The 27,130-nt window shown below is 48.3% G+C and overlaps 1 protein-coding gene and 1 long non-coding RNA gene across 2 annotated transcripts in view; one reads left to right on the forward strand and one right to left on the reverse strand.

The window, feature by feature from the left end:
• Nucleotides 1-1,255: 1,255 nt before the first annotated feature.
• LOC116664325 lies at nt 1,256-12,258 on the reverse strand. Its single transcript, XR_004320800.1, has 3 exons — nt 12,179-12,258; nt 1,572-1,575; nt 1,256-1,268 (listed from the first exon to the last, which is right to left on the reverse strand). It is a non-coding gene; the product is annotated as an uncharacterized LOC116664325 (long non-coding RNA).
• Nucleotides 1,756-27,130, forward strand: part of GALNT16 (polypeptide N-acetylgalactosaminyltransferase 16) — an 81,192-nt gene continuing 55,817 nt past the window's right edge. Inside the window, exon 1 of the mRNA XM_032482259.1 lies at nt 1,756-2,369. Coding sequence (XP_032338150.1) covers nt 2,193-2,369 — 177 coding nt within the window. The 5' untranslated portion in view covers nt 1,756-2,192. The remainder of the gene's footprint in view (nt 2,370-27,130) is intronic.

The following is a 27,130-nucleotide window of genomic DNA, read 5'->3' on the forward strand; positions in this document are numbered from 1 at the left end:
CCCCAGGAGGGCAGTTCCCTTACATTTTCCCATTGTCTGGAGATGCCTGTGAGGCCTGATTTCTAAGGAGCAAAGTCTTTCTGGCTTTCCATGGAGGATACCGCCACTGGATCTTCCCCATGATTCCTGCAGAAACTAGGCTATGGCTTGACAGTGGTCTTCTCCATCTGTAAAGAGATGACCCTGGCAGTAGCAGTCTAATTAAACTCTCCAGCAGGAGAGAGAATTAGGAGAGCAAAGCTGGCCGGCATCTGCGCACCATTTCCTATTGTTCCTGACTGCCACACAGCTTTCCCTCAGATCTCTTTGTGAGCCCCTCTTTTGTGCATTCCCTTCTTTCTAGGGTCACATTATTGGTAGGACCATTTTTGGACTTCTCTGAATGTCCTTGTGGTTAGACTTCTGAGTGAGGAATGGGTACTGCAGTTACAACAATAACCTTTCTGTAGCAAAACTCCACTAGGATTTTCTTTCTTCATTTCATTTCACTCCAACAGAAACGTACTGAGCATCTATCAGAGGCGGCTTCAGTCCTGAGTGCTGGAGATGTGGGGAAATGAGTGGTGCCGATGAGAGAGGTTGGGGAAAAGCATGAGCTGTGACTTCATCATTTGTCTGATTCCTGAGGCAGCTTCATTTAGAGGCCAGGACCCTACATGGACCTTCAGATGAGCCAGTGTCTGGGAGCACCATCAGGACTCAAACTCCCTGACAACCCTGCCCCTCACCTTCAAGGGCCTCCTGAGTCCACACCCATCTAGAATGGCCAGCCTCAACTCCCACCAAGAACTGCCCAGCATCCTGGGCCCCAGTAACAGCAGGTAGCCCTCTTCCTTGAACACATCAAGTATTTCCATCCTCTGGACCTTTGCTGAGACTGTTCATGAAGCTGACACCCTGCCCTGTCCTCCCCTTCCCTGCCTCTTAATAATCTATTCAAAGAATTTATCCACTTTCTGTGAGAAGCCTTCCCCTAAGACCACCTTGCAATATATTATTTCTTCCTCTGTGATCCCTGCTTGGTTTGTTTATTTGACATCTATTTACAGAGTGTCTGCTTTGTGCCTGACCCTGCGCTGGTCTCCTAGAACTAATTTAGCCCACCTTGTCTTCTGCCCCGAGTAAGAGTTGTTCACATCACATTCTCAGTGTCACCAGGGCTGGGGCAGAATCTCAATGTTTTCTGTGTCCGTGTCTCTCACCATCGTGTTTGGCACTTTATTCAAAGTGTCAGACAGAGAGGTGGCTTCTAGACTGTGCTCTGCCGACTAATTTGTTGTGTGGTTTCGGGGGAATCTTCCAGCCTCTCTGGCCTCCTCCCTTCTTCCTGATGAAGTAATACCCCAGGGATGTCCAGGGGACAGTGGAGGGAAGCATCATTAAACTGGGAGCCCCCGGCCAATGTAAAACGTGGAGATGGTTTTACCCTCATTCTCCTTTCGCTGTGAAGCAGCGTTGCTTTCCCTTCGCTTTCTTCGAATGTCAAGTGCATCGGCTTCCAATCCCTCTTCGGAGTGGGCCCTCCGGCTCGGAAACCTAGGCTGCTGAAGATTTCGGTGCAAACTCCAGACTCTCCTGCCCAGCCGCCCCTTCCCAAGGACTCGCAGAATACACCTTAAACCCCGCGCCAGAGCGCAGTTTAGAGCACAGCTCAGAACTGCAGCTCCGCGGCGCAGGCCCGGGCCGGGGTCGCGCATCTTCAGCCGGTGACTCAGGGCTGCTCCGTCCGGGGGTGGGTGGAGGTAGGCGGGACCGACCAGGGCCGCGCGGGGGCAGCCGCCGGGAGCTCGGTCGCCGAGCTTTGGGAGTCGAGACTGGCTCTGGCCCTTCGCCATTCCGCCGTGGGCGTCTGCCTCGCCGGGCCTTCCTCCCGCCGCGCTCCTCTCCCCGGGCGTAGCAGCCGGGCGGCCGGCGGGGGCTGGAGCGCGAGGCGGACTCCGTGCTTGAATGAATGGGCCCCCGGAGGACGCTCGCGCTTGGGGCTGAAGGGCATTAGGACCGTGAGGATCGCTCCGCGCTCCTGTCTCTCCCTATCACCCCCCCCCCCAGCCCCCACCTCTCTCCTTTTTCGCTCTGCGGGACTGAGCAGCCAGGCACGAGAGAAAACAAACAGCTGGGGCTGCGAGTACCCCCGCTCCGGCCCCGAGAGCACGCCGGTCCGGGCCCCTACTCGGAGTGCCCGCCCGCCCACCATGAGGAAGATCCGCGCCAATGCCATCGCCATCCTAACCGTAGCCTGGATCCTGGGCACTTTCTACTACTTATGGCAGGACAACCGAGCCCATGCAGCATCCTCCGGCGGCCGGGGCGCGCAGAGAGCCGGCGGGAGGCCGGAGCAGCTCCGCGAGGACCGCACCATCCCTCTCATTGTGAGTAAGAGCTGCGCGCAGGGCGGCCGGCCGGGGAGCCACGGCGCGCGTCCTAGCCCCGCGCGGCTGCAGAGGGCGCGGGACCGGGCCGGGGGCTGCCGGCCCGCCGTGCCTCGCCGGCTTTGTATATGTTGGAGCATTCCTGTCCGTTGTTATGGCAACCTCTGTCGGGCTAGCGAGGCCAGGGCTCGCGGTTGGAGAGAGGGTGACAGCGGGTGGGGGCTGGGAGAAAGTGCTGCAAGTTTGGTGGGCCCGGCGTGTACGCGCGACTGGGAACGTGGCGGCTCTCTTGGCACTGCGCATCCGAGGCCCGGGGCCTGGGGCTGGGGGCCCGGGGCTGCCCGAGCCTCGCCAGCCCCGGAAGGCAGCCGGACCTTGCGCGCGGCAAGCCGGCAGTGGGAAGCTCGCGCTGCCGAGCGTGTAGGTGGCCGTGCGCACCCCATCTTCTCTTAGGGGCAAAGGACATCGGGTGGGGTCGCTGGGTGAGGCGGGATCGTTAGGGGCTGTACTGGACTTTGAGCCACCTTCTCAGCCTGGGTCAACTTGAACATGCTTCTTTGGCACGGAGGACTCCCTCACTATCACCCCCGGAGAAAGGTCTTGTCCTGCACCCGTCCCTCGCCCCAACACCAGCCCATCACAACGGGTGAGCTAGCAGTGCCTGCGCCCATGTTCGGAGATACTCTCACGAGGTCAGCCCCGCGACTTCAATGAGAGCCGGGATATCAAGGCGGCGGGGCACCGCCGGGGCCTTCTGCGTGTGCGCAGGGGGTACCCCCAGGCGCCCAGCGGACCTGGGCTGGGGTGTGCCTGTCGCTGCTTCCGTCCGGGCCGGGGGTGATGGCGCTTTGTGCCAGGGGCACCTGTTGAGACCGGTGGCTGTGGGACCCGAGAGGAGTGCTTCAGCAGGCAGTGTTCTTCCGATGCGGGCAGGTGGTGTGTGAGTCTTGGGAGACCCTCAGGACGAAATACTGGGCGGGGACAGCCTGGACGGCGCCCGGCAGGAGGAAGGAGAGCGAAGTGTGGGTCTGAGGGTGGACGAGTGGATCAGGGTGGCCATTCTGAAAGAGCTGGGCCTGGGGAGGGAGGGGTGAGGAGCTCCTAAAAAGGTGCAGGGTCAGGAGAGCGAAGGCTTGCGTGGAGCAGTCTGAGATATTTGCACCAAGGCAGCTGAGCCCCAGGAATATGGTGTGTGTGCGTTGAGGGGGTGGTCGGTGTGGAAATGCTCTCATATTTCCATCCGGCCCGATTTGGTTTCTTGTTACCGACTCAAGACGATGTAAAAATTCCCTGTAAAGGAACCATATTTCCAGGCTTTGCCTGAGGAGACCTTGGAGTTTGTGGGCTTTCCCCGGAGCCACTCCCCTATTCCCGATCTGTCTGGAGGCTGGTCTGGTTGGATGGAGTGTTCCCTTCAGGGCTGAGGGTCCCTGCCACTAGGTCACTGTTTTCAAAGCACTTGTGGATATTTGGACAGAAAAGCTGATGAAGAAAAAAAACCTCCTGTGTAAAGATCTCCGAGTGCTGGGATCTGGGTGGATGGACAGAGTAGAGTGGGAGCAACACAGATGGCCCCGGACCCCCAGGGAGCTAACACAGAAAAGACTCATCCAAGCTGCCCCGTTCTTACTCTCTGAGAGAGCCACCCCGGGTCCAGGTTAGGCGGGCCTGGAGTAGCAGGGGAGAGGCAGGCTGGCCAGATGTTCTGTCCATCTCTGTGGTGACGCGATGGGAGGAGGGTCTGAGCTGGAAAAGGAGGAGGGGAGAGAGGAGGGGGGATATAAAGGAAGAGCACAGAGAAACTGCTGCTCAGAGCCTGAGGCTGGTCTCATCACAGGTGCCTCTGCTTCAGAATCTGAGAAGACCACTCAGACTTCGAGCTGGGAAAGGCGCAGGGAGGGGAGGGGCAGGGGAGAAGGGTGGGGGTGGACTGCTGGAGGTATGGGATACTGGTTTTGAAGGGTGGAAATTGGAGGTCATGCGGGCTCCAGTGAACAACCTCTCACCCCTACTTGTTCCCTTGGGGTTTGACTTGCTGCCGATTAGAAAAGGCCTGTGAACTTGAAGCCAAATTTAAACTGTAAAGGACTATTGGGGAGCCAGGAATGGAGGCGAAGGAGAAGAGGAAGAGTGGAAGTTCCTGGGAGGGAGCAGCAGAGCCCTCCCTGGCCACTCAGGGGCATAGCCAGCTCCCTGGCAGTTCTTAAGCTTTAGCACAGGCTGGAGTGGGGGGTGGGGGTGGGGTTTTAAGTATTGATTCCCAGTCACACACCGCCTTTGACACAGCCTTGCATTGTATTCCTATCTTCTGGGTATTTCACTTCAGTTGGATTCTCAGTCTTGGGCCTGTCTCCTCACTGAATGGAAGCTATCAGGCAGGGACTAAGCAGGCAGCTCCTTGCATGCCCACATTGATGAGCAAGACTTAATAAGTACTGTTAGATGAGTGAAGTAGGATTTCTGCCCATCTCTGGGAGCAGTCAATGGTCCAAGCTTCATATCTTACTAAGACTTTATTCCAGCTCCAACCTGACTATAGCTAGAGAGCTAGGAGAATGCTGTTCAGCTTTTCCAGGAGGTAAACCCTTTGCCCAACTTAAAAGGGGCAGGTGCAGGTGCAGGTGCAGGTGCAGGTGCAGGTAAGGATTTGCTTTGTCCCTAAAAATCTGTGGTTAACCTCTCACTGGTCTCCTTGTGCTTCCAAAACATGTCTCTGTCTATTTGGGCCAGGACGCTGTGTGTGGATTTTCAGATTCTTAGGGAATGATGTGGCCAGTCCTGCTGACAGAGGCTGAGAAAATTCAGACAAGCGTCATCATCACTCCCCTGGGGAATCAGAGAGCTGAGTTGGGAAAGGGAGGGTCTGCCTAACAGCCCGGGCCAGGAGGCAGCTCTGCCTTCACAATGTCTGGGTAATTCGAAGCCAGCCAAGTTGCTTCTGGACCTTGGAGGCACTTGTTTGGCATTGTGGGGTGTCGGCATGGCAACCGTATGGCCCAGATTTCTCAGGGAGGTCCTGATTTTTAATATTCTGTCCTGCTGTCAGCCCGTGTGTCATAAATTTTGAGGTAAAAAATTGGTTACGGAATCTGTAAAACTAAAGAGAGATGCTGACTTCGTCCCTAAATGGTTGCTTCAGATGTGGCAGGCTTTGCGATTCTTCCACGCTGTACTTTATGGGCAAGGCAGTGGACTGGGGACTATCCACTTGAATCTACATCGATGCACGATGCACGCTAGCTCTGGACAGCTGCCAAAGCAGGAGGCAGAGCTGACACAGCTGGCCTTCAGTCTTCAGACCTCACAGTTGGGAAGAGCCTTTGTGATTGGTTTGGGTTTCCATATGCTAATTCTCTAATAGGCATGGATGGGATGCTAAGGTGTTACATGGAGTTTCACTTTACAGACAGATTTTTAAAAGACTATCCATTATGGATATTTTTGAGATAGGTGTACTCTTTTGCAGCGTCTCCTATTTGAAACTATGAAAGTTTTAGGCAAGAGTTTCCCTAAACTGGGGTTTTTTATCGTACTATTGGGATACTGCTCAGTGACTATGGACAAAAACTTACATCTCTGGACCTTCGTTATTTTATGTGTTAAATTTGGGTGAAATGATTTGTAAAGTTTGTTGATCCTTAGATAAGCTGATAATAGTTTCATTTCTAGAAGCAAATAAATGACTGTAAGGGAGTTCTTTTGAAGGGTGTCATGAGGTTTATTTCTGGTGGAGGGACACCCCTGTCCGAAGTAGATCCCGTAGTGATCCCTGATGCTGCGCAGGGATCCCAGCTTACCTAGCAGCAGAAAGGAACACAAATGATGGCTTTTCCAGCACTGTTCTCTGAGAGCAGAGGCTTCAATCCCATCTGGGTGAGTTTATATTTTATTTATAATGTATGCATTTCAGAACCGTAAGAATATGATTTGCCTAAGTGACCGAAAATGATTTTGTATTTAATTTGTCTGGGTGCCCTATGCAAGAAAGAGGGTGGGGAGGAAGAAGCATAAGCACCCCCAATTCCTTTTGCCAAAATGTTCAGATTGAAGGGGACTGATTTCCCATTGCTGGGGTCCCAGCCTGGGTCATGTTGAGACCTGCCCATAGGACTTGGGGACAGCACAGTGGCAGCAAGACTGGTAAGGGCCCTGACAGCCCAAGAGTTCCCTCCTTGGGAGATCTGAGGGCCAATGCACAGATCACTTTTAAGGCTCTGCTCATTCTCCTGCTGGGCCCTTTACTTCTGGTCAGAATAGCAGTTCCCCCACTGGCTGCTCTGAGGGCATGGGGCCTGGCTTTCTTCTCTGGTGACCTTGTCTATCAGCTCTGTGGGCAGAGGAAGCCCTGGGGTCTGGAAGTACCATTTAAGTAGATGTGGAGGGGCTCTGACAGGCAAGGCTGGGCCCTGATGTCTGTCTTACTGTGATGGAGGAAACAGGCCTGGAGTCAGAGGTAAGCCTGTGGCCAGGCAGTTCATTCCAGTTAGAAGATTGCAAATTTATCCCCATCTGCTTCTTGAGGAGACCTGAAAATCCTTCCCTATGAATAAGGGGGTCAAAGACACAAGGAGGCTAAACAGACAAGAGACCCAGGGCTTTTGGAAAGGAGCAGGGAGCAGAGTGCTGAGATTCAGGTCAATGATGATTACACTTAGGGAGTCATTCGGTTCGCTAAATCAGACAACGTGCATGGTACAGTCACAGTCAGTGTACAGCCCACTTTGGAAATGGTTTCAGGGGGTCAAGTCTCTCTCCCCTGAATGCTGTGGTCTTTGACCTGAACCTGAACCTGTCTAGCCTCTGTAATCACTGTTACATCTGTATTATATTTTTGATGGCTTCATACACTGGACCCAACAATGCTGTGTTAGGTGTTTTGCAAGCTTTAACCTCTTTGAATCCCTTCAATAACCTAATGAGGTAGGTGCCATTATCAGGTCCAGTTAACATGAGTAAACTGAGGCTCAGAGGGAGTCAGTGTCTTACCTATGATCTGGCAACTAGTAAGTGTCTTTGAAAGTAGGTATTTCTGCCTCTAAAGCCCAAGCTTGTGTCTTTTCCCTAAAGCACCTTCAGGGCAAGATCCAAGTCTGATGCATCAGTGCATCTTTCCAGGAACACCTAGATCAGCACCTTGCTTCGTATTCACTCCATAAACATTTGTTGGGAAAAAATGCGAACACCATACACAACAAAATATTAGCAACAGGAAAGTAGGATTATGGGTAATCCCCTTCCACCTTTTGGTTTTTTCCAACATTTTCTATATTAAACATCTATTAATGTTATAATGATATAAAGCCAATCAAGATCATCATTTAAAAAATACTCAACGCCTGAATAAAATCACTCTTGATTCTTTGATTAAAGTGTAAACTTCTTAACCTTGTCTCCCACTTCTGAATCCTCCAGTACTTAGCACTGAGCCAGCAGAAAAGGCAAGAGACTTATGTGAGTTATTCTGTAGGGTTCCAAGGAAGAGAACTGGGGCCAGTGGGGAGAGGTGGCAGGGAGGGAGATTTCTTTTCACCAGAAGGAACACTTTGTCACTGAGCTGTCCATCATTGGAACAGTCTGCAGGCTGACCAGGGTTTCTCTCCATGCTCCCTGTCAACAGGTCCGCACTTCCTCCCAGAAACGGTGGGAGGAGGCAGATAAAGCTTGTGGTCCTGACTATCTCTGAAGATGTCCAGGCAGCTCGGTAACCAAGTTTGAAATAAGGTCCAATTATTGCACTGCAGGAGACCTAGTGCCCTGGGAAGCAGGGCTAGCTGCACATACCAAGGCCAGGGAGGAGGGCGACAGAAAGAAACCCATCACTGCCACTGTGCTGTCCCCTCCCTGTTCCTTTGGAGCTGCCAAACAGGGAAGGAGAGGGAGCCAAGGCCAGTCAGAGGCAAAGCCACAAAATAGAAAGAGCTGGTCTTCAGTATCCTTCCTGCTCCCCAGAGCAAGGCCCACAAAGATTTTTCTGCCCACTTGAGGCCCCTGGAGTCTGACCTTCCCATATGCTGCTCTGTTTCCCCATCTGGCCTGGAGAGAGTTTCCAGAGAGCCTGTCCTGTCTCCCAGGGCCCTGCTGGGGGGTGCTGGCCGGAAGTGCCCCTGAGCTGGGTTTATGGAAGAGGCTGAAGCCCAGGCCTGCCTGGGTCCCCAACACCCTAAATTTCAGCCACACCCTATACTGGTATCTGGTTAGAGACAGAAAGGGATGGCGGGGTCTGTCATTATACTCTATAGGCAAAATGAGGCTCAGGCCACGTCTGGGGAGACACTGAGGCAAGCCTGCCCCAGGTAGAGATTTTCCACTTTTCTGGACCCATTAGGAAGAACTTCAAGTTTAGTTAAGGGCACGAGTGTCACTTTCCTGCCATTCCATGTGTGGCTCCATATAGATCAGGGACAACATTTTCTCAGAGCTTAGAGGGAGTGACATCTTTTAACATGCTCAGAATTGTGAGACCTGCCATTGTGGGATTCCTCTGGGTTCCAGCTGGTTCAGGTCTTGGCAGAACAGACCAGCCCAGGGTGGAAACAGATGTTGGCTGTTGGGGACAAGGGGGAGGGGATGGAGAGAACATGTGGGTGGAAGGCCAAGTGACCCCTCTTCTAGGATCAGCCCTGCTCCCACTGGGCTGTGTTTCCTTACGTGAGTCACTTCCACTCTCTGGGCCTTAGTTTCCTCATCTATCAGATGAGGGTTGAACTACAGGATCTCCCAGCTCAAACTATCTTTCACTTTGTTGACTCATTTCTGCAAAAGTGAGTTGGCCCCAAGCCAGGGCTCATGGTGTGCTGGTGCTTGGATTAAGTAGAATAAGGCCAGAGGGTGAGTTGTACAAAGACCAGACCACTTGTGTTCAGAAGAGCATGAAACCAATTCTCATAAATAAATGGATCAAATAAATAAATGGAATAAACTGAACCAAACCCTCCCCATTCTCTTCTCTTGAAACACTGATGGAGCAGTGCAGCTTGCCTTCTGCTGAAGGAGCAGCCTGTGGTATTTGTGTGTGTTTGGGAGGCACACAGACACATATGTAGGAGTGTCTACAGGTGGACTTCAGACTCTCAACAATCCAGGAAGACCAGAGGGAGGCTGCAAAGACCCCTGAGCAGAGAATTCATAGTCTCAAGCTCTTGGACTTTATTCAGAAGACAGTCATGGAATTAGGCTACAGCCTAGAAATGCACATTTTTTTTTGTAAAAATCAGTTTAAGGAGTTCAGAGGTTGTCCATCTCCTGGTAACCTTTCATAGGTTATATATTAGGAAAAACTATATATATATTAGATGAGAAGAAGCAAGATGAGGGCATTGCTATGAGGCGCTGATACACTGAGAAGTCAGTTGGCGGCAAAGGACCAACCAGGAAGGGCCAAGTGAGGCTGGGGCAACAACCCCCCACCCCACAGGCACACACTGATCAGAAGTGCTGAAGGCATCATTTATTCCTTCACTTGACTATTATTTACTGCTATGTGGCAGGACTGTTATAGGTTCTGGAGATAACAAAACAGGCAAAATCCCTGCTCTTAAGAAGCTCACGTCCTGGTAGGGGAGACAGTCCATAAATAGATAAAAATGCAACGTGTTAAGTGGTGGCAAACACTATGAAAACAAAATAAAGTGGCAAAATGGACAGAAAAATGAGAGAAAGATGGCCAGGAAAGGCCTGCAGGGTAAAATGGTGTTTGAGCTGCAGCGTGAATGGAAAGAGTGAGCCAGGCAGGCGTCTGGGGAGAGAGTGTTCCAGACAGCCAAGGCCCGGGCACCATCTCTGCAGGATGTGCACTCAGAGCACTTGGCTGGGGCAGCCTAAACAAGGGAGCAAGTGGCCCAAGGTGAGAGTCCAGATCGTTAGGCCTTGTAGACCAGGATAAAGACAGGCTTAGAAGCATGTCCCTGAGTCATCAGGAAGTGATAAATTATATTTGGTGTATCGACTTGGTATGTCAGGGAGCTTATGTCATTCAGTTCAAAAAATTTTCCAGTAATACAGTCAAATATATTAGTAAGTGTCGGTTATTTTAAAGAGCTAAACCGAGGTTCTTTGCAAGATGTTCTATGCTTGGGACACTTCATTTTCCTTATAATGTGAGGTCAATGATGTACTTGTGTGTCGTGTGTGTGTGTGTGTGTGTGTGTGTGTGTGTGGTGAGGCTGGTAAGGGGGAACAGAGTGCCTAGTGCCTGAAGATATTTAAAAGGCAAAAGATAATGGAGCCCTTGTTGAAATATTGGAGTAGAGCGGGATGGGGGAGGGCTCTGCCTCTGGGGGAGAGCTTTGTGTGGGAAGAATTCCTCTGTGTGGTGGTACCTGATCAAGCACGCCTTTGTTTCTTCGTCTGGTTCATCGTGTTCTCTTCAGGTGCATTTGGGACTCTGGAGATGTTTTCCTGCAATGCAGGAACTCAGAATTCTTGCCCTTTCCTGCCCCCTTCTGTACAAATAAACCCTAAAGGCCAGAGCGTCAGGGCTGTCCCTCACACGGAGGTGGGCACTTGGGGGGGACGCCAGGGCCTGGCAGGATCAATGACCCTGCAAAGCTCTTTTTCAGGCAGGAGGTGGATGAAAGGCGCTACTTTCAGGAAGTCGACTCTGCCTAGGCCTGTCTGAGGCTGTGTCCTGTGCCATTGAGGTGGCTTCCCCAGGGCCCAGGCGACTGTTATGATGGGGCTGTAGGCATTCTGTTTTTGTGGTTCAGGTCACACCCAATCCCAGAGCCCTGTCAATCATGCCCTTTTAGATGCTGCTTTTCAGACTTCAGATTTCCATCCCTTCATCTTCTCACAGAGGCTCTGGCTTCTGGCTCCTTTAAACAAACTGTTGGGGAGGGCTTCTGACATTTCAAGGTCTTTCATTTCAAGGGGTCTGGCCTTGGGATGCCACAGCCAGAGGGAACCCACGTTGCCTTCCAAAGCTGCCAAGTCAGTTCCAGGGGCGTTAGCTTCTGGCGCCTTGCAAGTCTGCGACCAGATTCTTTACTTGGAAGCCTCCCTGTGAAATCCCTCCCTGGGTGGGGAACCAGAGGAGAGTGTGGGAGGCTGAGGGTATCGCCCCAGGGTTTGGGACAGAGCCCAGCCTGAGGCTCAGGAGGAAAGAACCTGTGATCGATTAGTGATGTCTGCTGTGCTGTTGGTGCCTGAAGGAGGGATGTGATAGGACTGGGCCACAGCCCCCAAATCCTTCACCAATCCAAGAGGCCACAGGAAGAAAGGGAACCAAGGGACAGGGCACACACATACTGCAGGGGCGGGGGAAGGTGATGGAGGGCCTTTTGGAGCCATAAGCCAAAAGGGACTTCAGATAGAGAGCAGAGCTGCCCACGGGGATGTTTTAGTATAGTCCTGGTCCACCTTGTAGGGCATGAAAATGGCAAGGGTCTTCTCCTAGAACACCAAAAGGAAATGGCTTGCCCATGGATGCACCCCCAAATTGCCCATCCCTGTATATATTTTTTAATTTTTTTGCAAAGCAGAGAACACAGCATCACCTAGACAGCTCTTGCAGTCAAGCAGGGCGCTGAAGCACACCCGGTAGGAACTGAGAGCCAGGTGGGGGTGGATGAGCCTGAGAACCAAAAGCATGGAGCCTGGGAGCTCTGAAAGCCTGTACTGGGGCAAAGCTGAGGGCAAGTCAAGCAGAGAGAGTAAGAAAGGGCCCCGTCAGAGAGTGAAACAATGGTTGTGAGGCCCAGGCCTGTGCAAAAAGTGTTCAGAAGAGCCAGGCCATAGATCCCCTGAGCAAAGGGGCTCTGATGGGAGATGGCATCTGCCCACAGGTAGGGAGAGCCCTGCGTGGTCCAGACCTGCACTGACCGATACAGTAGCCACCAACTACATGTGGCTGTTGGGTGCTTGAAATGTGGCTAGTGCAACAAGAGGAGCTGAGTTTTTTTAATTTTATTTAATTTTAATTGATTTAAATTTAAAAGCAGACACTCATTTCAGTTATTGAGAAACTTTTAGGAGTGTTTAGAAGAACTTTGATATATGGAACCTACATTTTCTGTAGATTTTATGAAATCACAACACTGATCTAGTATGTCTGGTGAAAGTTTTGTATCTGAATTGAAATGTGCTGTAAGTGTAAAGTACACACTGGATTTCAGAGACTTAGTACAAAACAAAGAATCAAAATACTTCACTAATATTTTTTTATATTATGTGTCAAAATGATAATATTTGTTTATTTTGGGCTAAATAAAGTATATTACAATTAATTTTACCTGTTTCTTTTTACAGTATTTTTTTTAATGTAGCCACACTTTTTAACATGGCCACTAGAAATTTTAAAATTATACGTGTGGCTTATATTCTGTTTCTCTGGCCATTGCTTGTCCTTACATGTGTTCATGACCCCTTTCTAAAGTGCTAAGAGGTTGTCAGCCGAAGGTTATGTATAAAGAATGTGGCTCCACTCCTAGTTTGCCTTGACTTCAGGATGAGTCCTTTCCGGTCCAGCTGTTGCTGAGTCGTTGGTTCCTAATTCACCATCATGCATGGACACGGACACCTCTCAGCCTGGGCCGTCATCCTTACACCATCATTAAAACCAAGGTCAATGTTTTCTTGCAGTGTCTTCTCTTTTGTTAAATCCCTTCTAAGCTCTCGCTGTGATGAAAATGGGTTTTGGAGGAGGGGTAAGGGCAGTGGAGGCAGGGAGCCTTTTACTCCCTTGGAAAGTAGGGGGATTAGTTCCAGTCTGTTGCTTTCGCTGTTTCGTCTTTGTCCTGTTAGAGCCAGAATGACAAATAGGTCTCAGCTCTACTGCCAACTCAAAACCTGTGGAAGTGGCATCCTAGAGCACAGTGATGAGATGGATTCTGAAGCTGCATCCAGACTGAGTGGGAAAGAGGTGATTGATTAGCCAAGTCTGTAAAGGGCATAGAATGGGACTAAAGAATGTGTGCTTTGTATTTACTGATCCTGCGTTGATGAAGCTGTCTTCTTTGAGCAATTTTTCTGCACTTGAAAGACCTGATATGTTTTAAGACTTTAGCCACTTTGAAGAAGCAGGGATGAAACTTGCATTGGGTCAGAAGATGTGCAGAGGAGAAAATGGTCATCTCCATGGATCAGAGTCCTAACTGAGGAGATGTGACAAGAGCTTTAAAACACTATGCAAAGTTTTAGTAAGTTTTTCCACTTACTCAGTAGAGGTGAGTTGGCTCTGGTCTGCAACCAGCCAACTGGCCACATAGGAGATGGTTAAAACTGAAACCCAAGGAGAAGGGTAAAACCTGGAGGGTCCAGTGGGAGAGAAGAGGGTTGGCCCTTTTCCTTTTTCTCTCCTTCCTCTTCCTCCCTTAAAAGCGGGCTCTGTGAATTTGGGAACATTTCCCGCTTCTTGGTGTCACATTTCTGGTTATGGCTTAGTTCAGGAAGCAGCATGAGATGGTGGTTATGGGCACAGCCACTGGAGCCAGTGTAGGGGTGCCTTTTCCACCTCTGCTGCTCACTAGCAAGTTATTGAAGCATTCTGTGCCTTAGTTTTCTTATGTCTAAAATGGGGATACTAGTAGTCCCCATTTCAGATGGTTGCTATGAGACGTGCTGTAAGTATAAAATACACACTGGATCTCAGAGACATAAGGTGTTTAGAATAGTGCCTAGCACATAGTAAGTGCTATACTAGCGTTAGCATACAAGTTAATAATAACAATACTAGTTGTCATTATTTGTCAACTTGCATATTATTTATTTAATGCTGCATAACAAATCGCCCTAAAACTTAATGGCTTAAAACAATAATGATCATTTATTGTCTCGTCTCTCATTGTTTTTTGTGGGTCAGGTATTTGGGAGTGGCTTGGCTGGGTGGTTCTGGCTTGGGGTTTCTCAGTGTGGTTGGGCTCAGGTGTCAGCTGGGGTACCGTCATTGAAAGGATGGAGAGTTGCTGTCTCATATGGCTGGCAAGTTGGTTCAGGCTGTTGGCGGGAGGCCTCAGTTCTTCCCCATGTGGGTCCCACCACAGGCCTGCTTGGGTGTCTTCATGGTGTGTGGTGCCTGGCTTCCCTCACAGCAAGCAACCCAGGAAGCCAAGATACGTATTGCAAAGCCTTCCTGACCTGACCTGGGAAATCACATAAGCAGAGGAGTGATGAGGTCTGACTTACATTTTGAGAGACCCCTGTGGCTGCTGGTTTGAGAAGAGACAGAAGAAGGGCAAGGGCAGAAGCATTTTTTGACTGCCTGCTGTGAGCCAGGAGCCTGCCAATTGTGTTTCATATATTTTGCCCTTGACTGTCAAGGCAGGCTTGTGAGCTGAGCATTACTCCCCCATTTTACAGATGAGGAACCTGACTCAGAGAGGGCAAGTTACCAGGATTTGATCAGGGCAGCCTGGCACCAAAACCGGAAGAAACACTGACTTCTTAGGACGCCCACCACCTGATGGCACGACTTACGAGAGGAAAGCAGGCTTTGTGAAAGATCTTAATTCCCTTATTTCTTGAAATCAGGATGGGGAACTTTAGAAGACCAAGAGATATTCACAGGTCAGACAAAGGAGTGAGGTGGAGACCAGGTGATCTCAGCACCTGGCGGAGCTGGGGGAAAGATGAGGACCTAGGGCAGGGTTTGGGAGTTTTTATGAATTAGAAGTATGAGGGACAGGGAGAGTCCCTGCAATTGGCTTAGGCTCTCCAAATTAGCAGAACCTCTGAGGTCAGAGGAAGCCTTGGTATTCCCTGCACCCCAGAGTACCATGCCGAGGCATCCAGTCCACTCACCTGGGATGGAATACTTTGTGCGGTAGTAAAATAAATGAACTAGATCAATATATATCAGCATGAATGAGGCTTAAAAACATGATGTTAGAGGGGGAAAGAAAACCAGATTGCAGATCAGAATAATACAGAACAATTACTCTATTTTTCCTGGATGTGTGTGTGTGTGTGTGCCTATATTTGTCAAAGTATGATGCTGGACAAAAGAGGATACAGAGCACACTCAGGACAGTGAGTGTTTATGGAAGAGATGGTGGAGGCGACCAACAGGGAGCTTTGGCTGGCTTTGTAACATTTCATTTCACTTGGTTTGTTTGTTTGTTTTTGAGGGGGGTGGCTTAAATAAAAGAGAGAGGCTTAAAGCCAGTCTGATAAAATGCTAAGGAGTTGTTGATTGGGGGAGCAATGCAGGTGATTCTTAGTCTTTGTACCTTTTGGAATTAAAAAAAATCTTAACTCTAAAAGTATTTGAAAAAGAGAGAGCTGGCGCCCAAAGGTTGAGTCTCAGCTGCATGAAGGCAGAGGAGGGAAGTGGAGTTACTGAAGGCAAGAATCCTGCTCCACCAAACCCCTCCTCCCCCTGCAAATCCTGTCACCCACGCAGCACTGTTTTCACTTGCCTGAAGGACAGCTCTGTTCAGTTGATGGTGCTTGGGTGTGTGTTGCGTACCTGCAGGTCAGCCCCCTGCAGGGGGTCGGGGGCCAGAAGGTGGGGGTAGAGGGGGAGTTGGTGCGGGCTTTGGAGCAGGTGGTGGTAGAGAAAGCACTTTCTTCAGCAAGGTCAGGTGTTGGGAGTGCAGGGGGCTGGAAGGAAGGAAGGGTCGGGAAAGGAGGAAAGGGTCAGAGGAAGAGAATTAAGAGCCGGAGGGGGAGAGTCCCATCGGTGAAATGGTGTGAATAATAAAAATGGTGTTACACCCCTTTCAGGGTGAGGGGGTGGCAAAGTCTTGGTGGAAAGGTATGAGATCAACGACAAGCACATTTTTCTCTTTTTTTGTTGTTGTTGATAATAATGGGGTTTTTTTTTCAGTTTTATTAGGTAGAATTATTACAGTTTGACTGCACTTTACAATGTATTGCATGTAAATACATATACACAATATGTTACACATATTTTTAAAATTTACATACGTGTACTGTTCATTGTTTCTAAGAACGTTTAGAGCTTTGGCTTTTTAAACTTACATAGTTAACAAAGGAATAAGATAACAAGGTTTTTTATTGAAGTGTAGTTGATGTATATAATATTATATAAATTATAAGTGTACAATATACTGAGTCACAATTTTTAAAGGCTATACTCTATTTATAGTTATTATAAAATATTTGCTATATTCCCCGTATTACAATATATCCTTGTAGCTTACTTTATACATAATGGTTTGTACCTCTTAATCCTCTGTCCCTATACTGCCCCTCCTCCCTTCCCTCTCCCCACTGGTAACCACTAGTTTGTTCTCTGTATCTGTGGGTAAGCAGGTTTTTCTTTATTGTTCTTTTCTCTCTCTTTAGATGTAGTACGTTTAATATACAAGAGATGGGAAATCAAAAAACGACATGAAAATCACTCCAAAACTCACCATTCAGGTTTACCTCGATTCACATTTTGATGAATGATCAATGCAGATCTTTTCTGGTGAATTTTTCTTAATGAAATGATACATTTCATCCAGCTTTGTACCTGGTTCTTTTCATTTAACACTTCCTTGTGAACACCTTTCTACGTCCTTGTTGTCTTCCAAATATTTTTTAATGGCTGCCTGGATTTCATTGAGAGAATGTTCCCTAGATTATATGTAATCACGGTTTGTAAATTCTGGCTGTTTAGATTAGGTTGGCAATTGGAATTGTTCTTTTTAGATCAAAAATGGTCAAATACTAGCAGTTTCATGTGGTTCAACCAAATGTTCTCCTATTTTTTTGTAATTTTCATAAACAACGCAACAATAACATGTTTGTAGGTAAATCTTTACACATGGCCTTGATTAATTCATTAGATAATACGTGGAAATGGATTTGGTGAACAAAATCTCAAAAATTTAAATAAAGACAGAATCTGATAGGGCTGGGATTAGGTGAGGTGAGGGAGGCAAGTGGTGGTAAGTGCTGGGCCGGATCTTGTCTTGATCTGAAATTTTAATACTCGGTTGTAAAATATTCATTAAAATATTATCTATGTTGATTCCTGAGTTTTTTTGGTACCCCTTTCCATTTTGCATCCGAGCTGAGTGCTTCACTTCCCTCACCCAAATCTATCCCTGGATAAATATAATATTTACCTTTTTGCGTTGTTATGATGAGTGAATGCCTGTAAACCTCTCAGAACTGCATCCACAGTAAGTATGCTCATAAATGTTATACACGTGGCCACTGAGAAAGTGTTTGTTTTCTGGTGTGTGACAAGTGCCAATCTAGAAGCTGGGGTGCAAGGGTGAAAGAGCCCCAGTTCTTGCCTTCCAGTTGCTTAGACTTGGGAGGGAGCTGGTGAGGGTGAGGAAGGCTGTGGGTACCATCACAGGGCACATGCTGGGGAGAGTCTTTGCCGCTCTCACTGAGGGGGTGATGACGTGGCTGGACTTTAGAGGTGGGCACATGCTGGTTGACATGGAGAGACAGGAACCCTCAGGCAGGAGGTGTGGCCTGAGCAAAGGTACAGCGTGGTATGCCCAATTCCAAGTCATTCTGTAAGGTTGTAGCCTGGAATGGGGCGAAGACTAGATGATGGTTAGGAGCCAGAGCAAGGAGGCTCTTCACATGTGGGCTGCTTACTCATGCAAATGCTCCAGGGCAGAAAACTTGCCACCTGGACCCACACGTGACTCTGAACCTTGCCTCCACCCCAGTACCTGCCCAGGCACAGGAGAGAACGCTGGGACTCAGGACTCTGTACTCTGCACCCCAGCTCTGGTTCCACAGTTTACTGGGAACTTGGGCAGATTACAGCTCGGTTCTGTGCCTGTCTCAACTGCAAAATGGGAACAGAATACCTGTTGTTTGGAAAAGGCTGGTGCAAGGGTCAGATGAGCCTATGGTTAAAACGTGCAGTAGCGGGCTTGGCTTTACCATCACTTCTGATGCCGATGTCATGTATTATTGTCATCAATTTCCAGGGGCATTTAGGTCATGCCTACAGCCCGTCCCACACAGAAGTAGGGCGGCTCTCATGGAAGAAAGATCCTTTCATTTTCCCAACAAACTGGCCGACGTACCACTGTCTGCATTTCCATTACAAGGGGGCTGTTGTAGTTGCACAGAGGCGAGGCCCTCGAGTTTCTGCAGACTCCGGACACCTGGAATGGCAGCTGCAGCCAAAGGAAACTGAGGCCCCCTCTCCCGTGCCTTCCTCAGGGACCATGTCGTCCCTCACACAGAGGTTTGTGCCGCCTGGGAACACGCTCGTGTTCCTCACTAGCCCTGAGTTCTCCGCACTTCTGCTGGCCTGTGGCTCGTGATCATGGCGACCCAGCCCCAGATCTGCCTCATGGCCTTCAGCTCAGTGTCTTTGACCAACAAGTGAGGTCTCTCAGTGTTCTACCTCCTGAGGGAGCCTGGGATTGGCCCAGATCATCCCCCTGAGCCCAGCCATAGAGGTTAAAGGTCACTAGCCAACACCTTGATGGACTGCCTTCGGGTCAAGTGCCCACCCTGGTTCAGACAGCTGTGGTGAAGCACCCAGAACTGCGGGGCATATTATTCACAGATTAGGGCAGCAGGGGATATGGGGATGAGATGTGGGGTGGGTCCCTTAAAAATGGGTGGACAAGGGAGCTCTCTGGAGTGATAGTAATGTTCTGTTTCTCGGTGAGGATTTGGATGACACAGGTGTATGCATTTATCAAAATTCATCTGAAGGTACCCTTAAGATTCATGCATTGTACAGACACACACACACAAAACTTTAAACATATTTTGAACTCTAGTTAATGATATGCATGCTTAAGTGTTTAAGGGTGAAGTAAACTGAGGTCTACAGCTTTCTTTGAAATACACCAAAAAATTGAGGTGGATTGACTGACAGATGAAAGGATGGCTAGCAGGACAGATATATGATGAAGCAAAACCAGCAAAATGCTGTAGAATCAAGGTGGTGGGTATATGGGTGTTCACTAGATAATTCCTTCAACTTTTCAGTACATTTGAAAAATTTTACAACAAAATGTAAAAGTTTCAATAAAAAAAAAGAAAGGGAGAAGGAAGACAGCTCAGTGGTAGAGCACATGGTGAGCATGCATGAGGTCCTGGGTTCAAGCCCCAGTATCTCCACTTAAATAAAAAAAAAAAAAAAAAGAAGAAGTGGAGTGTGGACAGGCAGGCACTGACTGGCATCTCAGCATGATTTGCTCTATCTTCACTCAGAAACACAGGAAATTAGCCCCCCAGGCCTGCCCCAGGATGCTCAGCATCTCTTGACCAGTACCTAACTCCAGTCAAAAGCTGAGATGAGTTGATGAACAATTGAGTCTCCAGGGTCCGGAAGTCGCTCCCCACTCCCGGTTCTCCAGGTCAAGTTCCCACTTTAAGCCAAGTCACCAGCAAGTGGCATAACCTGGCAGTGATTTACGATTTTGTTCGCTGTTGGAAAGTCTTTGTAGAAGTACACCTCTGTGCCGCACCCTCACTTTTATAGCGCCCCTCTCAGCATCTTTTGTACCATTGCCGTTGGCATTTTTGTTGTTTTTCCCCAAGATAAAATCCCCATTGCCGGAGCCTCAGGTCTGGTTGCTGCTGTAGGCCCAGCTCAGTTGGCCTCTCCCAGATGCTTAGTAAATGTTTACTGGCTAAATGCAAGATTGAGTGAATTGTAGAATTCAGTGGAGGAAAGAAGCATCTCTGGTACATACTGTTTACCTTTTGGTGCAGCTAGAAATTCAGTATAGCAATTAAAACTGCTCCTGTAGCCAGGGATCCCTCGCTGGAAGTGGGAGGGCTACCCACTCCCCCTCTCCTACGACTCTGGATTTTATGTCTTCCTGTGTCTGATGCTACAGGGAAGACATAATATATAAATGAGTAAAGCCAAGTCCAATTCTTTCTTTTTGCTGTTGAAGAAAATGACTCAGAGAAGTTAAGTGACTTGCCCGAAGGTGAACAGCAGGGCCAATACAGATCCAGCCTTTCCTGCTTCCACAGTTCTTTCTCCTGGAGCACACTGCCTCTTGTGTTCAGATCTGAGGATAAGCTACAGCTTGGAAATGAGGCAACTGCCTCTAAGTGAGATACACTAACTGAAAATCCTAACTGTGGGACCCAAGTACAGTAGAAAATTCCCCACTTCATCCTTGTCTGGGTATTGAGTGGCTAACTCCAAGGACTCAGAGAAAGCCCTCTAAAACACCAGTAGCTCTGAATTGTCCCTGAAGTCTCTCGAGTCCTGAAAGACGGTGCTAAGAATGGAATCTTGGAATCAGGGACTCTGCAAGTCCAGAGGAAACTAGCACAGGTGTCTGCCACTGCCTCTCTCAAAGCCCCACACCCTCTTTCTGGCAGTGCCTGGAAGAATGGCCACTCGGATCTGAGGAAATGACCAGGAAGGACACCTGGTGGCCTGATTTACAGGAGAAGAAATGAAGATCGGTGAAAGCATCACTTGTTTAAAATCATATAGCTTGTCTGGGCAGATGAGGCTGGGATGCAGGCCTCCCAGGCTCCCAGCCACAATTCTTCCCATCACACCATGCTGCCTCTTCAGAAAGCCACAGGACAGTTGTTCTGCATTAGGGCAAACCAGAAGGCAGTCAGAACGGGTTTGACAACCAGCTGCAAAGAATTGTCTGATGCAATTGGTGGTGAATGAATTTAGTGGAGATGCTACCAAACTAGCCCTGCACCAACATGTCAGGCCCACGAGACTACAGCACTCCGGCCAGTAACCCCAGCACCAGGGCATCCTCAGGGCTTCTCAGGGCCAGTGATATTGTCTTTATTCCTTCCACATTGAGTGAGCACCTAGCCTGGCCCAGTGGACTGTGGCCCCAGGCCTCACTGGTTCACCACCTGGAATCACTTGGAGACAATGATATTCATGGGCCTTTCACAGGGTACGTCCTCAAGGATCAGAAGGTTCCAGTAGCTTTGCATCAACCCAGAACTTTATAGGTTGGAAAACAGTCAGTCTGCACAGCATCAGAAACTTGAAATCTCCAACCCAGGGTCTGGGAAAGTCAGCACTTAGAGAAAGAGAGAGAATGCGTGTGGCCCAGGCTCATGTTTGGGTCTGACGATGACATAGCTTTTTTCTATGGAGAGGGGTCTTTAATGATTTTCCCTCTGGGGGCCTCTGAGGGATGCTGAGGTGCTAGAGGCCTTGGGGACACTCCGTGGCTAGACCCTGTGTGGAACTTGTCACTTTGGTGAGATCGCCATTTTGGAGCCTCTGGCTATAAGTTAGCACGACAAACTTAAGGGTAGGGGAATAAACTTCTAGAATACCTGGGAGCCTGGGAACCAGCGGCTTCGGGTGGGCCAAACTTTGCTTGAAGGGTCACACTCTGCAAGTCTCTGCTGCTGGTCTCAAGCCTAAGACCTGGGAGGGCTTTGTTGGTCCATCTAAGTCCCATGGTTGCCCTTCGGTGGGAAGAAGTGGGATGTCTCCAAAGGGGCCTGCAAGGACCCCTCTGGCTTCTGTGGTGATGTTGGTGAGGGTTGGGGAGAGACCCTTGAATTTACCCTCCCAGTGAGGTTGCCCTCAGAGACAAGAGGCAGGTCCCTAAAAGGAAACCAAGGTGCTCCTCGGAAGGGGACATGGATGCTGGGCTTCCAAAAACAAAGGCTGTCTCCTATGCCAGGGGTAGAAATTGTTCTGAGTTATTTTTGTTAATTAATTTAATATGAACACATGTTTTTGTTGGTCATTGTCAGTGATCTAATACGTAGGAGACAGAGCCACAATGCTGGCTATTGCTGCATACCCACATGTGCGTCTTTCTCCGCAGAACACATATTTGTAGACACTCTCAAGTTTACACTTTGACCCGCATCATCTTGCCTGATCTTTGCAAGGTCCCTGGGAGGCAGTTTTCCTGGATTCAGTGCTCCCAGGAGAAGGACCCTTTGCTTCAGGAAACCAACATCTTGGATGGCTTTGCAGGCAAACAGGAAGGCGGGGGAAGAGAAAATTGTCTCAAGACATGAGAATTGAACCCAGGCCACCTGCACTGGGAACAGCTCTGCAGGGGTGGACTCCCAGAATCATCTGTTCCTTGGGGCCTCCCCAGAGGAGCCAAGACAAGACATTAGCGTGGGCTTTACCCTTTGGTTTAATTGCTGATAATTTTAAACTGACAGAAACAAATGAAAACGTTATAAAAATAATAAGGCTCTCTTTGACCCCTAGATGCTGGGGAGAGTGAGTGAAAGATTCACGTGAAGAATGGGGCTCCTGAGGGTGCCTTCCTTCACTCAGACTTGCTGAGGAAAATTCCCTGCACATGTCACCTCTGTGCTGGGAACAGAATCTCAGCCCCAATGGTAACGGTCTCAGAAAATTACCAGCCCTTGGAAATGAGGGTGGAGAATAAAAATGCTATTTCAGCTCTACCTGGAAAGAATTAAAAGCCCAAACCCTCCATCCCAGTCCCAGGGAAACTGTTAGAGGACATAAATGTTGGCTGGGAAGGTCCCCTGCAGCTTTTAGGACCCCTGGAGCTCCCTGGACACCTGTGGTTCTCAGAGGAGGAGGGGACTGTGCCCACAGAGCAGGAGAAAGGGGGTAGAAGCTTCCAGACCCATGGGGCTCAGTGATCCTCTTTTCATATTAAAATTCTCACCTTCAGTGGTTTTTACCTTAGGGTTAAAAGATAAAGGAGATTCTTTTTGGAAGGACTGGTCTTTGCTTTTTTTCCCCACAAGTCTTAATATTTAAAAATTTTATATAGAAATGTCTGAGGTTTGTCCCCAAAGTCTTCTGGGAGGACTCAACTCCACTTCCCATATCTCTGCACTGGGTGGTCCCAGGTAGGCCTGCTTGTGCGGACAGCTAACTGAGTTGCTGAGGATACGACTCAGTGAGACCAAGGCCTGGCCCCGCTTCTCCTGCTCTTGGGCAGGGCCGTGGGAGGGGTGCGCTCCTTCCACAGACGTACACCAAGCCCTAACCTTGGCCCTGGCCTGCCAGGCTTGTGCTTAAAGACCCCTGGGCGCAGAAGCTCAGGCGGGAGAGCAAGTGCATGAAGGGGCAGGACAAACAGTCACCTCTGCCAGGAAGACCCAGAATGATATGGAACAGATATGGCCCTGGGTTTAAGTCCCCCTTCACTAGCTGTGGAAGCTTCCTTGAATCTCTCTGCTTTTCAGCCTGTAGAACTGCCATTATAATACACACGGGCTTATCAAATGAGACAGTGCATGTGAAACTGCTTTATGAACTGTCCAGTGCTGCAAAAGCATAAGGAACCACAGTCATCACTGTAGTGGGTGCCCCCAGTTTTCTGATGGGTGGGATCCCAAAGGCACTGCTAACTTGGGAGGGGTGTGGATGCCCCTCTTGGGCACAGACCAGATGGCATCCTGATGGGTCCCTCTTTAAGACAGGAGCCTGGGGTGGGAAAGGGGACCTGTGGATGGCTTTGTCTCAGCCTCAACACTAGCTTAATAAGAGCTGCTATCTGTGACCAGCACCGGCCTAAGCATTTTACACACAGGATCTCATTTTCTTCTCCCAACATCTATGGGCTATGTACTGGGGCACAGAGAGGCTAAGTAACTTGCCTGAGGCTACACAGCTAGTAAGTGGCAGAGCTGGGACTCCCACACAGGTTGTCTCATTCTTGAGTTAGTATTCTTAGCCCGTCCAGACCACCTTTTTGTTTCCCATCATAACCTGTGTCCTGGGACAGACAGGAAAAGGTGGCTCAGCTGTTTAATGGTGTTGCCCGTGCTGGACCCTGCTCCTCCTGGGAGAGGAGACCGAAGCCAAGGTAGGCAGGGCAGGCAGAGGGAGTACCATTCCAGAGCCCAGGGGAGCGTATCTGACTGCTCCTCAGCTGGTCCTCCGTCCCCTGAAGACACCAAGGCAGGGCTCCCTCCACATCTTTCTCTGGTCTTACGGCCACAGGAAGGCCTTCTTTGTGCCTAACTTGGCCACCCTCCCAGCCCAGCCTAGACCCAGCTGCTCTTTCTCTGCTCTCTGGAGAGATGCAGAATTATTCCATTCTACCCATAATAATCTTTCTTTTACCAAACTCACAGATCTACTTAAAGCCCCTGCCCCTTGGGTCTTTAGTCTAGTGAGGCTGGCTTCCTGACACCCATTAGGTTTGCAGGCACCCAGTGGAGAGGCTGGCGGATGCCTCCTGGGGACAGTGGCTGCAGTCCCTGGGTCCTCTCCAGGGTGAGATCAGGGTTGGCCCACTGGGCAGCCTTTCCCAACATGGAGAGTTGGATCACAGTGCTGGGAGCACAAGACGTTTGGTTAATTTTCCTCTACAAGTGCAGTGCTTTCCTTAATGATCTGCAGTGAGAAATATATTTATAGGTGACAAGAAAATTAGATAGTCACCTAAGTATGTGTCCTGAACTTGTGCTGATCACTTTATACATATGACAATACGTAATCCTCACATCCCCCAAGCTGGTCCGTTTTTTTTTTTCAACCCACTTTTCAAATGAGGAAGTTGAGACTTAACAGAAGTTAAGCACCTTGTCACTGACTGGATGGCCTCTTTGGTAGAGGAGCCGAGATCAGACCCGATCTGTCTCACCCCAAAGCCTGGCCTCTGAACTCCTCAGCACCCTGTCCCACCACCTTGTGAAGAAACCCAGGCACTTAAGTACACATTAGGAATAGCCTTGACTTCTCTCTTCTCTCTCCACCCCATGATGTCTAAACCAGATAGAAAAGGAATTTCTTTATGGCTGGTCTGTAGGGTTTAGCGATTTCCTTCCAGACTATTTCTTAAATAGGGTTGGCTTTTTATTCCCTGAACATTTCAAAATACAGCTGGACAAAGGCAAGCCGTTTGAGTCAATTAGATGGTACTTTCTTCCCTAGCATTTACTGAATATTTAATGTATGTGCAATACTTTGTATTAATTATTTCCATTTAGTTCTTATAACAACCTGGGCTAGGTAGGGTCATTGTGAGGTAATGCAGTAAGATGATTAAGCACTTGGCCCTTAAAATCAGGCTACCTGCTCTTCAGCTTACTAGTCATGTGACCGGTAAGACCATGGGCAAGTCACTTAACCTTTCTGTGCCCAGTTTCCTCATTTGCCAAATGATGTAAAGTGATCACCATAGGAGAGCTGTAAGGCTTATTAAATGGGTAGACATGTAAAATGCTTGGAACAATGCCTGGCATTACAGTAAGCATGAGTTATTACAGACCCACTTTACACATAGGGGCGCTGGAAGGTAAGGTAGCTCGCCCAGCTAATCTGGGAGGGCTCACACTTTACCCCAGTGAGTCTAATGCCAGGGTCCATGCTCTTAACCACCACCACGCCTCAGTAGCCCCGGTTCCTTCACTTTTCGTAAGCTACTTTATTGAGGTATAATTTACGCACCATAAAATTCGTTCATTTTAAGTGTGAAGTTCAATGACTTTTACTAAATTTATAGAGTTGTGCAGCCTTCACCATAATCAAGTTAGGCTATTCCTATTATCCTGAAAAAGATTCCTGCTGCCCCTTTACAGTAACTTCCCCTTCCCATCCCCAGCCCTAGGCAACCACTCATTTACTCTGTCTCTATGGATTTGCCTTTTTTTGATATTTCATATAAAAGGAATCATAATATATGGTCATGTGTCTGGCTTTTTCCGCTTTGCATGGTGTTTTTGAGGTTCATCCATGTTGCAGTTTGCTTATCAGTAGGTTGTTCCTTTTTATTGATGAGTAGTGTTCCATGGTATCTGTAGGCCACATTTTGTTTGTTCATTGACCAGCTGATAGACATTTAGATTATCTCCAACATTTGACTATTATGAATACTTCTTAAATTTTTGATAATTTATTGTGAAAAATTCTCATACAGTGAATCCCCACAGACCCATCAACCAGTGTCAACATTTAGCATTAACACCCACCATTGTTATTTCATGAAGACCCTGGGGGTCTATCATTTCACTCTTTAGCTTCTTCCTTTAAACACTCATTCTTATTTAATTTTATTATTTTTTTATTGAAGTATAGATGGTTTACAGTGTTGTGTCAGTTTCTGGTGTACAGCAAAATGATTCAATTATACATACATATACATATTCTTTTCCTTATGGTTTGTTACAGGATATTGAGTATAGTTCCCTGTGCTAACAGTAAGACCTTGTTTACCTATTTTATATATAATTTTAATAAGGATTATATTCACAAGATTGTAAGACCAAAGTTTATAAAGAGATATATAGTGAAAAGTTTCACTCTGGAAAGTTTTATTCCCCATCTGCTCAGTTTTCACTCAGTGCCCTCCAATTTCTGCTATCTCTATGTATTCTTCCAGAATGCATATGTGAGAAAATAGGACTATATTGTCTCTGCACACTTTTTACACAAAAGGTAGCAAGGTTATTATAATACTGTTTAGTGCTTGGATTTTTATTTTTTACTTAATACTATTGCTTAAAAATCTTTCCATATCAGACTATAGTTTCCTTTTTCTTTTCTTTTTGTTTTTACAGCTTCCTATTATTCAATTGCATAGATGTACCATAACTTACTCAACCAGCCATCTAGTGGTGGACATTTGGGCTGTTTCTAGTGTTTTACTATTACAGATAATGCCGTGGTTCATAAACTTGTACATACATCATTTCTCACTTACACAGAATGTCTATGGGATAAATTTCCTAAAATGGAATTGCTGGGTCAGAGAGCACATGCATTCATAGCATTTGTAATTTTCATTGATTCTCCCTGATTGGCAGTTGTACCAATTTACACCCCAGCAGCAATCTATGCAAGTATTTGATTCCCTGTTGCCTTGACAATAGCGTGAGTTATCGGACATTATACCTTATACATAATAGTTCTGTTTGTCAGCTCTCGCCTTATTCTCTTTCTTTCTTGTACTTCTTATTTTGCTTAGTTTATACAT

This window comes from Camelus ferus, chromosome 6 (assembly GCF_009834535.1).
Source record: "Camelus ferus isolate YT-003-E chromosome 6, BCGSAC_Cfer_1.0, whole genome shotgun sequence".
NCBI classification, from domain to species: domain Eukaryota; kingdom Metazoa; phylum Chordata; class Mammalia; order Artiodactyla; family Camelidae; genus Camelus; species Camelus ferus.